Source organism: Budorcas taxicolor, chromosome 2 (genome assembly GCF_023091745.1).
Source record: "Budorcas taxicolor isolate Tak-1 chromosome 2, Takin1.1, whole genome shotgun sequence".
In the NCBI taxonomy this organism is placed as follows: domain Eukaryota; kingdom Metazoa; phylum Chordata; class Mammalia; order Artiodactyla; family Bovidae; genus Budorcas; species Budorcas taxicolor.
In genome coordinates, this window is record NC_068911.1 from 106,401,895 (window position 1) to 106,415,594 (window position 13,700).

Genomic DNA, 13,700 nt, shown 5'->3' on the forward strand with positions numbered 1-13,700 from the left:
AGTTGTCATCAGCTGGGCCATGATACTGCCCATCTACAGCAGGGAAATACTTGCTTGTTAGTTACAAATTGGTCCCTTGATGAAGATGTATGTTAGCTTTACTTACACATTCTTTTCAAAAATCACCAGACTTTTAGAAATTCTATTCTGCTGGTGAAATTTGCATTGGCCTCATCCATAGACAATGCTAGTATTTTCCCCTACACCTATTCCCTCTTCTTTTTTTCTTTCTTTACGTCTCAGATCACTGGGCTGCAGAAGTGATATTCTTCACATCTGCCCACTAACACAGATTTCCTTGAAAAACAGAAGAAGGAGAAGGGACATTATAGTAAAATGCTTCTACTCATGTATGCTCTTTTAGAACCAGAGTGGTGTATGCCACTCTGGAATTGTAGCTTCATTCTAACTGGAATTCTAAGGGTCTGGAAGGAAGGCCGTATCTTCAAAAGATGCTATTTGGTGTTTGGAACCATTAAATTATACTTCATGAAAAAAAATGAAAAGAAAAATACATTCCCTGATGTAACTAGTAGCTACCAAAAAACATCAGCTGATTTGGAGTTGTTCTCATAAGGCTTTTTATCAAAGAGTGACTTCTGATCTTTAAGTATTAACAATAGTTATTCAAATCTGGAGACGATGATTATGATAGGCACTTATTTTATGTACATTAAGAAAGAAAAAGACCCCCCTTTATAAGGATACCAGTATACCAGTTATCTTAACCTGATTAAATCTGTAAAGACTCCGTTTCCAAACAAAAAAAAAAAAAAAAGAAAGAAAAAGAGGGGACTTCCCTGGCGATGTAGTGGGTAGCAGCCCACCTGCCAAGCAGGGGACACAAGTGAAATCTCCAGTGTGGGAATATTCCACGTGCCCTGGGGCAACGAAGCCCGTGGGCCACAGCCATTGAGCCCATGGACTAGAGCCTGTCCCCACACAAGAGAAGCCAGCCCCGTAATAAGCCTGGGCACTGCAGCTGGAGAGCAGCCCCCAGTTGCCGTAACTCGAGAGAAGCTTGCTCAGCAACGAAGACCCACAGCCAAAATAAAGAAACTGCCGGTTTCGCTGTGACACAGTGACTGGGTATTCCTCCAGTGATGCATGTTTGCTTCTTTAATAAATTTACGCTTTCTCATCCTGTATGCAAGTTTTTGATGTACATGATAACTTTTCATTTCAATCCCAAACCATAGTAAAACATTTTGAAGACATTTTGAAGGTAAACAAAATCAACCCTCAGAAATGACAATGCATATATCTCAAGTATAGTGTCGAAGTGTCAACAGTGTTGTAGTTATGACTAAGCTCATGCTCAGGCAGTGAAAACTACCTTACGGCTGTCACTTAGCCAACCATGGTTGTAAAATGCCACGGCTGTTGACTGGAAGACATGCCAATTTCAGAGATATTGAAGTGTGGGGAAAGCATACATTTTCGAATTTATGAAATATGGGGATAATCCACAATCTAAGTTTGTAAAGTGACTGATGTCTCAATTAAAAATATTCAAATAGGTGATACTGCAGATAAATCATAGACTTGTAGATCTGGAAAAATACTTTAAAGGGTCACTGGGAACCATGGCAGAAGTTAAGAGCATAGGCTCTGGAGCCAGATTACTGGGCTCTGCTACCAGTGGCCTTGGGCAGGTTAACGTGCCTTGCTTCCCCTCCTCTGTAAGATGCACAACTTGTTTCTGAGAGGTGTTCATATAAGTACTTAGACCAGTACCAGGCACATTGTAAGTGCTTGATAAGTGCTAACTAATAGATCTGCTTGGATAACCCTATCCTTTCTGCAGAATATATTGGTCAGTAGGACTGAGAAAAAAATTAACAGAGATGGTGAGAAAGACGTCTTGTTCACTCATCTCCTTTTGTGAATGTGAGGCACCGGGCCATAAGGCATCAGTCATTTAAGTGGCCCTCCACATAGCAGTCTTGCTATGGATAATCAAAATGGTGTTCATTCGGTCTCAACTTAAACCCTCTGTAGCAATAGGGATAGATTCTAGACTCCTTCAAGACTGATAAGGACTCTTTCAGGGTAGGAAAATCTCTCTTATGCCTAGTGGTTATCTTTTTTTTTAAGTAAATGCTGAATTTCTTTTTTTTTTTTTTTTCTTGTTGGATCATTAGCAAAAGTTCCAAAGCAACTGTTACCATATAAGCCAGTGTGCTCTTAGATCACCTGCCATGTTTATTTCATGCCCAGGTACATGTTCTTTGTCAAATGTGCTGATACATTTGATATAACTCTTTCATCATCCTAACCCACACAGGATTAAAGTAAGCTGTTCTGGGTAGAGGGTAGATCTGCCTTCAGGTTCTTTTTTATCTTCTTCATTAGAACAGTTGAAGAACTGGCCAGTGTATGATACCCTGATGTTTTGTGCAAGTAAGAATACTGACCGGATTCACATCTATACTAAGGTACGCATCATGTGGATTCTGGAAACATACACAAGGCTTCCTTTTTTCATGTTCCAATGGAGATAATTTTATTAGCAGTGAGGTGGGTAGTGAGTCCTTTTCCTACTTAAAGCTAATTCTCAGATTCCTCTGTTAAATCTAAAGACAAAGAGTGGCAAACAGCATGGTGGTTAAAGAGTGTGCAGACTTCAGGGCCAGGGTGCTTAAGCTCAGATCTGCTGCTGACTGTGGGGTCTTGTGCCTGCTTCCTCAGCTGTAAGATATGGAGCAGTTGTTGCTGGGACAAAGTAAGCTGATTCCTGGGAGGCCCTTAGCACCGTGCCTGGCCCTGGTGAACTCTCACTCCGAGTTGCCTCCTGCACTGATCCTGCAGCAGCTGCAGCAGTAACAGAAGCCTAAGCCTGCCCACACTTGCTGAGTAAACTCTAGGAAGCTTCAATAGCATGACTGCTCATGGCCTGGGTTAGCAGCACTCAAACTTTTCAGTCACAGGACCTCTCAGCACTCCTAAAATTTGTCGGGGACCCAAAGGTTATGTTGCTGTTGTTTAGTCACTAAGTCGTGTCCAACTCTTTTGCAACCCCATGGACCATGGCCCACCAGGCTTCTGGTCCATGGGATTTTCCAGGCAAGAATACTGGAGTGGGTTACCATTTCCTTCTCCAGGGGATCTTCCCGACCTAGGGATGGAACCCATGTCTCCTGAATTGGTAGGTTCTTTACCACTGAGTCACCAGGGAAACCCCATGTGGGTTATATCTCTTGGTATTTACTGTATTTGAAATTAAAACAGAAACACTTTAAAATATTTATCCATGTGAAACTAACAATAATAGGGCTTACCTGGTGGTGCAGTGGATGAGAATCCGCCTGCCAATGCAGGGGACACGGGTTCAATCCGTGGGTCAGGAAGATTCCGCATGCCGTGGAGCAGCTAAGCCTGTGCTGCACAACTAACAAGCCTGCAAGCTCTCTAGAGGCTGCAAGCATCAGCTGCCAAGCCTGCGCGCTGAAGCTACTGAACACCATGCGCCTGGAGGCTGTGCTCCGCCACAAGAGAAGCTGCCACAGTGAGAAGCCTGTGCCCCGTAAGAGCAGCTTCCGCTCAACACAACTAGAGAAAAGCCCAGCGCAGCAGCGAAGACCCAGCACAACCAAAAATAAAGGAATAAATAATAATTAACAAGCTAGCAATAATAAATCCATTGCATACTTATATAAGAAGCATATCTCTGTGAAAAATAATTATAATTTCCAAAACAAAAATAATGTTTAGTGAAAAGAGTGGCATTGTTTTACATCGTTAGCAGTTTCTCCTGAAGTCATAATAGAAGACGGTGGGATTCTCACATCTGCCTCTGCGTGGAAGACGTCCCTGGACATTCCCAAGAGAATAGCAGTGGAAAAGGCAAATGGTGTTGCACTAGTATTATAAAACTTACGTCTCTCTGGATCTTCTGAAGGGTCTTGGAGACCATGTGAGAATCTTTGGCCAAAGTTCACTAGTATGAGTATTTGAGAAAAAAAAAATTCCTGAGATTTATGAACACTTTTGCTTGATCTACAGTTTCAAACTTCTAATCTTTACATGAATCATAAAATAGGATTTGTGAGTTTTTAAACACATGGGCCATTCTATTGAAATAATGTCATGTAAAAGATAAGTTAGGTTGGGCCTGCCCAAACTCAATTATGGGTTTTCTGCTAAACCAAATTATTAAATACAGATAGATGCTGTACCATGCAATAATCTTTAGTTCTAACTGAATATTAGAAGATACTGCTAGAAGATTAGGAGACGGCTAGGATCATGAATACCAGAAGCTCCAAGCAGCCTCCACTGTGGGACCACTTCCAAGAGCGACTCAAGAATGAAAATAGGCAGGACACATCTCCCTTAAAGGCTTCAGCCTTGGTCTGCCATGTGGAACTTCTAGACTCGGGGAGCACCAAGAAGCCCCCCACTGCTCTAGAGACAGGTCTAAGTGTCTGAGCCACCTCCTGCCCTTTGTGAGACCATCACCTAAGAATAACAGAGAATGGCTCTCCCAGGGGCTAGAAGGTCAAGAATCCAGAAGGCAGACCCCAGGCAGAGCACACACACAAATTCAGAAGCCCTTAAACTTCTTACTGATACAGTAAAGGCTCTGTATCCTGGATCATCATGTCAGGGTATTTCCTCCTCTGGTGGAGACTGGAGAGAAACTGCAAATGGTAGAGGGTAGAGGGTGCCTTCGTCGTAGTTCAGTTGCTAAGTCGTGTCCTACTCTGTGACCCCATGGACTGCAGCACGCCAGGCTTCCATGTCCTTCACCATCTCCCAGAACTCTGCTTAAACTCAGGTCCACTGCATCAGTGATGCCATCCAACCGTCTAATCCTTTGGTGCCCCCTTCTCCTCCTGCCCTCAATCTTTCCCAACTTCACAGTCTTCCAATGAGTTGGCTCTTTGTATCAGGTGGCCAAAGTATTGGAGCTTCAGCTTCAGCACCAGTCCTTCTAATGAGTATTCAGGGTTGATTTCCTTCATGATTGACTGGTTTGATCTCCTTGCTGTCCCAGGGATTCTCAAGAGTTTTCCCCAACCCCATAGTTTGAAAGCATCAATTCTTCGGCACTCAGCCTTCTTTATGGTCCAACTCACATCCGTACGAGAACCCCCTGAGCAGTATGAAAAGCAGTGTGCCTGCCACCAAGCAAATACCGCAGCCACCTTCCTGACCTCACTCAACAGTCTTGAGTGCATTTTTACCACTCTTCTAAATACTTACGTGTCCCCTTGCTATGAAACATTATTCAATCAATTTTCTAAACCGGAGACACTAAGCAGGTCAAATGTCAACAGGGATTTTCACAGCTACAGCAGAGTTCAGAAGAAAGCTTTTCTGTTCACCTTATGAGACCTGAAATAAAATCTAGAAACAGAAATTCATATAAAAACCCCCATTCAGTGCCTAAAAGAACACTCTTTAAAAGGAAGAGCAGTGACAGACGTTTAGCATCTTATGTCATGTTAATACTGTACCTCTAAACTGTTCACTTCAGCCAGAACCCCAGCCAGAATAACAATTACACATCGGAACTTTTAATCACTATGTAAGTACTTTTTTGTATTTTTCTTTCCCCAAAGTGACTGTGGTAACTGTAACATTTCTTTCTGGCTGAGAGAATTAGGCAGAATATGGGTTCAACTTCTGTTTATACAGTAGATTTCTATATACAGAGATTCTTCTTTTGCTTTATAAAAAAAAAATACTTCATGTTTGACTGATGACACCTCTCTACATGGTATGGCTTACCCTTAGACCAAATGTAGTGGTGGCTCTCAGAGGGCTTGGCCCCCTCCTGGGCTCCGTATCCTCTCAGTGGGGGCAATACGGGTGGAATCTTGTCTGCAATCAGCTGCCTCAGTTTATCAGTTTAGAAGACTGGGCATGAAATGCAGTAATAGCATTCTTTACTTTTAAAATAATTATTAGTGCCTACAGACAAAATGGATTAATACTGACTTCCTCATCTATAATCAGGATGGAAACCAGATGAACTGTAATTTCATTCCTTTGGATATAAAATTAGACCTGTGGGAAGATTTACCAGCAAGCTTTCAGCTGAAACAAAATCGCTCCCTGGTAAGAACCATCCTGCACATTTGTTCTGAATGAAAATTTGTTGAGTAATTTTAAAGACCATTTTTGAGTTTGATAAAAGCAGAGCAGCTTGTGGCCTGCTGCAGAGTCAGATCACTGGGTGCACTTTAATCAGTCCAGGCAGTGCCTACGAATTACCAGGATAAACGTGAAATCTGTTACCCTGGTGAACGATCACACCTCGGGCTGCTGTTTCTGTGGGTAGACTCATCCTCACATCATTTATTTTCTCATTCACAGGATTAGCAGCTGTGAGGTTGGTATCTGACAGAATCACACTTTATCTTTGTTGGTTAAGTTCTAACACTGACGAGCTCTGAGAGCAGGAATAACACCATGTGGGGGGACTCCATTCCTTATGGGAAGCACCAGGGTGCAGCCACAGGTCATGTACCTGCTGGGGAGGCCTTCGTTCTGATCTGTGCTAATTGAGCTTCACTGCTAAGGAGGGTCAGCGTGTGTGGGGGCTGAGCCAGCATGCAGCGTAGTGCTGTTTACAAGAATACAGTGATTATGTTTTTGCATTTGAGCAGAAATGAAAACATTGGCTGTGGTCAGCTGCACTCATCTTAAAAGAAAAGGTAGCCATGAGCTGTTTTCTTTGGTGTCATCTAATGCTGATGCTCAGATTACCAGAAAATAGCCAATTATGTATAATTGACTAATAAGTAAAAGAGTAACAGTAGCCCTAATGAAATGTCCCAGATTTATTATTGACAGCTTTTTTCCCATGAGAGTTTAGGCAGTCAGGTACAAACCACACCCAGATATTGCACTGTCACCACAAGATCCACTGTCCCCGAGATCCAGTTTTGCCTCGGCCACTGTTGGGGTATGTGTGCTTTTGGTGTCAGCACGTTATTGCTGTTGGTCTCTGTGCATGAGGGACATGTGCTGAGTGTCCTAAATGGTGTCTATAGAGAGCTGATGGCTTGGAAGAGACCTCTGCAGAACTGGCCATAGATGGTTCACAACAAAGGTAGGAAAACTGTGTCAAACTGAAGAAAGCCTTAAACTGTGAGCCTGAAAGCCTGTTTGGGGTTATAATAAAACATCTGTTTCCAGATGCTATACGTAGCCTCACTTTCAAAGGAAGATGCCCGATGAGCTCTACACTCTTTTCATTATCTCATTTTCCACCAGATCTTGAGGTTTGTTCGAGAATGGAGTAGTCTAACTGCCATGAAGCAGAAGATAATCAGGAAAAGCGGGCAGCTGTTCCGCAGCCCAGCTCTGGCTCTGGAAGAGATCGCAAAGCAGCAAACCAAACAAAACAGCACCAAGAGGTATGAGTTGTCTTTCTTCATTTTGTATTTTATTGTTTGTCACAGTTATTTCTACAGGAGTGTCAGACATTTTATGTGACCACTAACAAAATTCTGATGGATTAAGAGAATATGATACATAAAAAGACAGCATATTTTGTAGCAGCATAATTAGATATTTTGTGAATTTCGTCACATCTGCTGGGGAAAATCAAAGTGTCTGGATCTTGCTCACTCTGAGTCCTGCTCATCAAGAGAGAGGCCAGACTCACAGGTTGATTGTGCTCTTGGGACATGAATCGTGGGTGCGATACAGTGTGGTAGCTGCTTCTGTCTGATGTACCACCACCCAAGTAGGCTGTGCATGTGTGCTCAGCTGCATCTGACTCTTTGTGACCCCAGGCGCCCACCAGGCACCTCTGTCCATGGGATTTTCCAGGCAAGAATACTGGAGTGGGTTGCCATTTCCTCCTCCAGGGGATCTTCCCAACCCAGGAATCAAACCTGAGTCTCTTGTGTCTCCTGCACTGGCAGGCAGGTTCTTTACTACTGCACCACCTGGGAAGCCCCTACTAGGGGAAGGTGACAATTATCATGCCCATGGTTGGAAACAAACTAATAGGAAAGGTTGAATATCTCAGGTTTGTAACTGTTTCACCTCCATCATAACAGTTCAGTTCAGTCGCTCAGTCGTGTCCGACTCTTTACGACCCCATGAATTGCAGCATGCCAGGCCTCCCTGTCCAGCACCAACTCCCGGAGTTCACTCAGACTCACGTCCATCGAGTCGGTGATGCCATCCACCTACCTCATCCTCTGTCGTCCCCTTCTTCTCCTGCCCCCAATCCCTCCCAGCATCAGGGTCTTTTCCAATGAGTCAACTCTTCACATGAGGTGACCAAAGTACTGGAGTTTCAGCTTTAGCATCATTCCTTCCAAAGAAATCCCAGGACTGATCTCCTTCAGAATGGACTGGTTGGATCTCCTTGCAGTCCAAGGGACTCTCAAGAGTCTTCTCCAACACCACAGTTCAAAAGCATCAATTCTTTGGTGCTCAGCTTTCTTCACAGTCCAACTCTCACATCCATACATGACCACTGGAAAAACCATAGCCTTGACTAGACAGACCTTTGTTGGCAAAGTAATGTCTCTGCTTTTGAATATGCTCTCTAGGTTGGTCATAACTTTCCTTCCAAGGAGTAAGCGTCTTTTCATTTCATGGCTGCAATCACCATCTGCAGTGATTTCGGAGTCCAAAAATATAAAGTCTGACACTGTTTCCACTGTTTCCCCATCTATTTCCCATGAAGTGATGGGACCAGATGCCATAATCTTCATTTTCTGAATGTTGAGCTTTAAGCCAACTTTTTCACTCTCCTCTTGCACTTTCATCAAGAGGCTTCTTAGTTCCTCTTCACTTTCTGCCATAAGGGTGGTGTCATCTGCATGTCTGAGGTTGTTGATATTTCTCCCGGCAGTCTTGATTCCAGCTTGTGCTTCTTCCAGCCCAGCGTTTCTCATGATGTACCCTGCCTTTCAAATCTCTACACGCTCCCTTTCCTTTCTCAGCAGCAGCAGCAGCAGCAGCAGCAGCAGCATCTTTGCCTCACAGAGACATCCCCTTGTGTGATCTGAAACCCCCAGTCTCCGTAGACTCTTTGTCAGTGTGAAGCAAAGATCCCCAGGAAAAGCAGGCAGCTGTTCTATAGCCCAGCTCTCTTTTGGAAGAGATCACAAAGCACCAAACCAAGCGGCGCTATTGGCAGGAAAAGGCCCTTTCTTTAGCTCTTGCTTTCTTCATATACCTGTAATCTCTCTTCATCCTCACATCCAGCATTTTTATCATCTCTAGCTTTTTCTATGCACATGGGTGACAAAAATCCATTAACTGTATCTAATACAGTTGGTTAAGTACATTAAATCCTCATACTGTGAAGACCTCTTCTAGTGTCTCAAAATATCATATGTGAGAACATGGAAAATCGTTAAGGGTAAAAATAAGTGTATAAAAAGCTTGTTGTGTTCAGTTGCTCAGTTTTGTCTAGCTCTTTGCAGCCACGTGGACTGCAAAGCTCACTAAGCTCCTCTGCCCATGGGATTTCCCAGGCAAGAATACTGGAGTGGCTGCCATGCCCTCCTCCAGAGGATCTTCCCGGCCCAGGGGTTGAACTCACATCTCCCACATCTCCTGCATTGGCAGGCAGATTCTTTACCACTGGTGCCACTTGGGAAGCCTGTAAAAAAAACAAAAAGGATGGAGACACAAATATATGTAATTGCTATTAGCGACGTAGTGTCGGGGAAGATAGCTTAGGAACTGGTGTCAGAGGTTTTTCTAACACATGGTTCTCAGCTGGAGGCAGTTTCTTCTGTGGTTGCAATCTTAGGGGTCATTTTTTAGATTTTCATGGTTAGGGGATACAGCTGAGACCATCTATTGGGTTGAGGCCTGGGGTACTGCCAAAAAGCCTGCAAGGAACAGGGCCACTCTTCCCAACAGTTACCTGTTTCACAGTGTCCCTGGTGCCACTGCTGCAAGATCTGGCTCTAGACCATATGATTAGGGATTTGTGAAGATTGCAGGGACTTTACACTTCCCGCCGGGATTACAGACTCATGTGGCTAAAAATAAAGCAAGGAACCATACATGAATGAATGAGGTCAGGTATAAAACTAGAAAAGGATGGGGTAAGGGGTAAAACTATAGCAAATTAGAAAGTAATAACCTATCTAATGTCACCCAAATTTAGATTTAAAAATTAAACACTGTATGAGTCACGTAAAGCCCTTCGACTAGTTGGATTTATCCATGAGCTGCCAGTTTTGGACTCTTGCCTCAACTCTTTTGTACTGGTTGGCTTTTCCCATGACTATATATTACTTTATATAAAAATATACATACACACACATACCTAAGTATTGGCCTTCTCTTTACACAATCATAATTCCCTTCTTAACTGAATTTACAGCTCATTCCAGCCACTTCTAACACATCCTATTATTTCCTCTCCAGCAGACATGGAAGCACCACCTAAGAAAGACAGCTGGTCAGGGTGTAAAGGCAAAAGTCATAAAATCAGTGCAAGCCTAAGTCAGATACACAGTATTATTTATAAATATTATACATAGGTGATATATTAAAGATAAAGCTGTGTTAAAAAGCAGTGGAGTAAGTAGTCAGATTTGTATTTTTTAAGAGCTCCCCCTGGCCCCAGTTGGAAGGTTAGATTGAAAGGGCAAGACTTGAAGTGGGAGACAAGTGGCATTAGCTTCCTGTTGCTGCCCTAACACATCACCCCAAGTTTAGCGGCTTAAAATAACAGGAATTTATTACCTCTCAATTTTTTCAGTCAGGAGTCTGAGTTGACCCTCCTTGTTTCTCTGCTCTGGATTTTATAGACTGAAAAAAAGATACTGGCTGGCCAGGTTCTTAATGATAGTCTGGGAAGGATACATTTCCACATTTACTCAGGCTGCTGACTGAATTCAGTTTCTTCTGGCTGTAGGGCTTTGTTTTCCTTGCTGACTATTGACAAGGGGAGCCACCCTCTGCTTCTAGAGGCTTAAGTTCTAGCACATAGGCCCCTATGTCTCAGAATCACCAGTGATGTGTCAAATACTTCCATGCTTGGAATTAATCCCTTTCTGTTTTGTTTCGGTCTTTTTTTGGAATTGCTCCCTTTCTTAAGGTCAACTGATTAGTAACCTTAATTACATCTGCAAAATCCCTTTGCAACATTACCTGGGTGAGTGTTCAATTGAATACCAGGAGATGGGACTCCTAGACAGAGTTGACCTGGAAAAAAAAGATAGGGGCTTATACTGAGGCATTAGAAATGGGAATGGAGGAGAGAGAATGAGGAGAGGTGTTAAGGGGGTAGATCCGAAGACCTTGGTCACTAATGAGAGAGGTGGAGAGAGAGGGCTCCAGGGACATGGACTTAGCAGAGCCAGGAAAATGGAACCTGTGCTTCTGCAGAGGGTGATGACAGAGGAAGCATGCTGATCCTGGCTGGTCAAGCCTCGTCACAGTGAACTGAAGTGTGTCTCTCTGAAAGCAGGTGTGAAAGGGGCAACACAACAGCACTGAATTGGAGGTCAGTATGGGGAACAGGTAGATACTGGATGCCTTCCCTCTCTTCATCCTGCCAGTTCACCTTCTGTTGTTGTCGTCAGTTGCCAAGTCGTGTCTGATTCTTTGCAGCCCCATGGACTGCAGCATGCCAGGCTTCCCTGTCCTTCAGTGTCTCCCAGAGTTTGCTCAAATTTTGTCCATTGAAGCAGTGATGCCATCCAACCATCTCATCCTCTGTTGCCCACTTCTCCTCTTGCCCTCAATCTTTCCCAGCATCAGAGCTTTTTCCAGTGAAGTGGCTCTTCACATCAGGTGGCTAAAGTATTGGAGCTTCAGCCTCAGCAAGTCCTTCCAATGAATATTCAGGGTTGATTTCCTTCATGGTTGACTGGTTTGATCTCCCTGCAGACCAAAGGACTCTCAAGAGTCTTGTCCAACACCACAGTTCAAAAGCATCAATTCTTCAGCACTCAGCCTTTATAATCCAACTCTCACATCCCTTCATAACTACTAGAAAAACTGTAACTTTGACTATACAAACCTTTGTTGGCAAAGTGATGTCTCTGCTTTTTAATACACTATCTAGGTTTGACATAGCCTTTCTTCCAATTTTGTGGCTGCAGTCCCCATCCACAGTGATTTTGGAGCCCCAAAAAATACAGTTTTCTTTCCAGAGAAACTATACCAGAGAGGCAGCCATCTTGGAAACATCAGGGTTAGTGGAGACAAAGAGAGAAGTGTTATGCTAGAAACTACACTCCCTAGATCCCTGTATTGGCTCAGCTGCCACACCAACAGCCATATTTTAATTTAGAATAGGCAGGAGATTAGAGGAGTCATCTCTGAAAAGATGGACTCGCCTCAGAATGAAGACAAAGATATATTACTTTGGGGGAATTCTCCCAAAAGCAATAACTAGATCTCCCAGTGTGATTTTTTGTCTGCTTGTTTGCAGGTTATACCCAAGCTCAGAGGCTGCAGTCAGCTTTTGAGCAGCTCACTCTAAAAGCCAGTATCACCAGCCATTGTATAGGTTCCTAAGTGGGTTCCCACTTGTTGGAGGGCAGGCCTGATTCAGTTGGAAACCTGTGGGTTTAGAATACCAACTTTTCATCATATAGCCACAGCTGGTCAGGTTGGCAGCCTTGAGCCCAGCACTGTTCTCATTGGTGCAGCCACTTTCCAACTCACTCCTCTCTTATTGCAAAACTTCCATGGTGCATCTTCCATGACCATCCGCACCCCAGATCACTTCAGGAGACAACATTCTTCCTTCACTATTTGTCAAAATGGGGATTCACCGTAATCCATTTGAGAGTTGGTATGTTTATGAACTTAGCAGACCTCAATGGAAAATTAAATATTGGTAACACAACTACGTTTGAAAAGTTGTCAACAAACCCACTATGAGGCTGGTTGATCTGTTTCTTGTAGTTTCCAAACATTTGTGCTTAAACATCTCGTAGGAAAGCCAGAGGTTATTTTTAGTTCTTAAATCTCTGAATAAATTTCTCAGCATCTTTTAAAGTTACTGAATTAAGTTTCTAAGCTTTTAAACATTGAATAATACCAAAGGCAAAGCTTAATATCTCATTGCCCCTCAAAGCTAGGAAGCTTTTAAGTTCATTTAGAATCTGCTGGAATACTTTAGCAAAATGCTTTTGGGGAGGGAATAAAATGATTGAAGAAATGGTGTGTGTGTGTGTGTGTGTGTGTGTGTGTGTGTGTGTGTGTGTGTGTGTGTGTAGGGGGAATTTAGGAGCTAAAAGGGCAAGTTAAAGAATACTAAAAGAATTCACTCTGATTCCTTTTTGCTTTAAGAAAGACACACAAGTAGAAATGCAAACATGTGAAAAGATAGTCATCATTCCTCTTAATAGGAGAAATTCAAATTTAAAGCTATAACAGCAGACCAGTCACCGTTAGCAGAGATGTTTTAACTGCTCTACCTTGTGCTAGTGTAAATGTGAGGGACTGGCATCCACTGCTGGTGGGGTCTATAAATTGGTAGGGCCTCCCAGGCGGCTCAGTGGTAAAAGATCCACCTGCCAATGCAGGAGATGCAGGTTTGATCCCTGGGCCAAGATGATCCCCTGGAGGAGGGCATGGCAACCCACTCCAGTATTCTTGCCTGGAAAACTTCTTAGAGGAATTTTTAGCAAGAGGTCAGAGGAGCCTGGCGGACTACAGTTCAGGAGGTCGCAAAGAGTCAGGCACAACTGCTGCTGCTGCCACCACCAAGTCGCTTCAGTCGTGGCCGACTCTGTGCGACCCCA

The 13,700-nt window shown here is 43.5% G+C and overlaps 1 protein-coding gene across 1 annotated transcript in view; it reads left to right on the forward strand.

Annotated features, from left to right (window-relative positions):
• Positions 1–13,700, forward strand: part of ZRANB3 (zinc finger RANBP2-type containing 3) — a 263,334-nt gene that overhangs the window by 239,930 nt on the left and 9,704 nt on the right. The window contains exons 14-16 of the mRNA XM_052654562.1: positions 2,356–2,438; positions 5,965–6,066; positions 7,228–7,370. Coding sequence (XP_052510522.1) covers positions 2,356–2,438; positions 5,965–6,066; positions 7,228–7,370 — 328 coding nt within the window. The remainder of the gene's footprint in view (positions 1–2,355; positions 2,439–5,964; positions 6,067–7,227; positions 7,371–13,700) is intronic.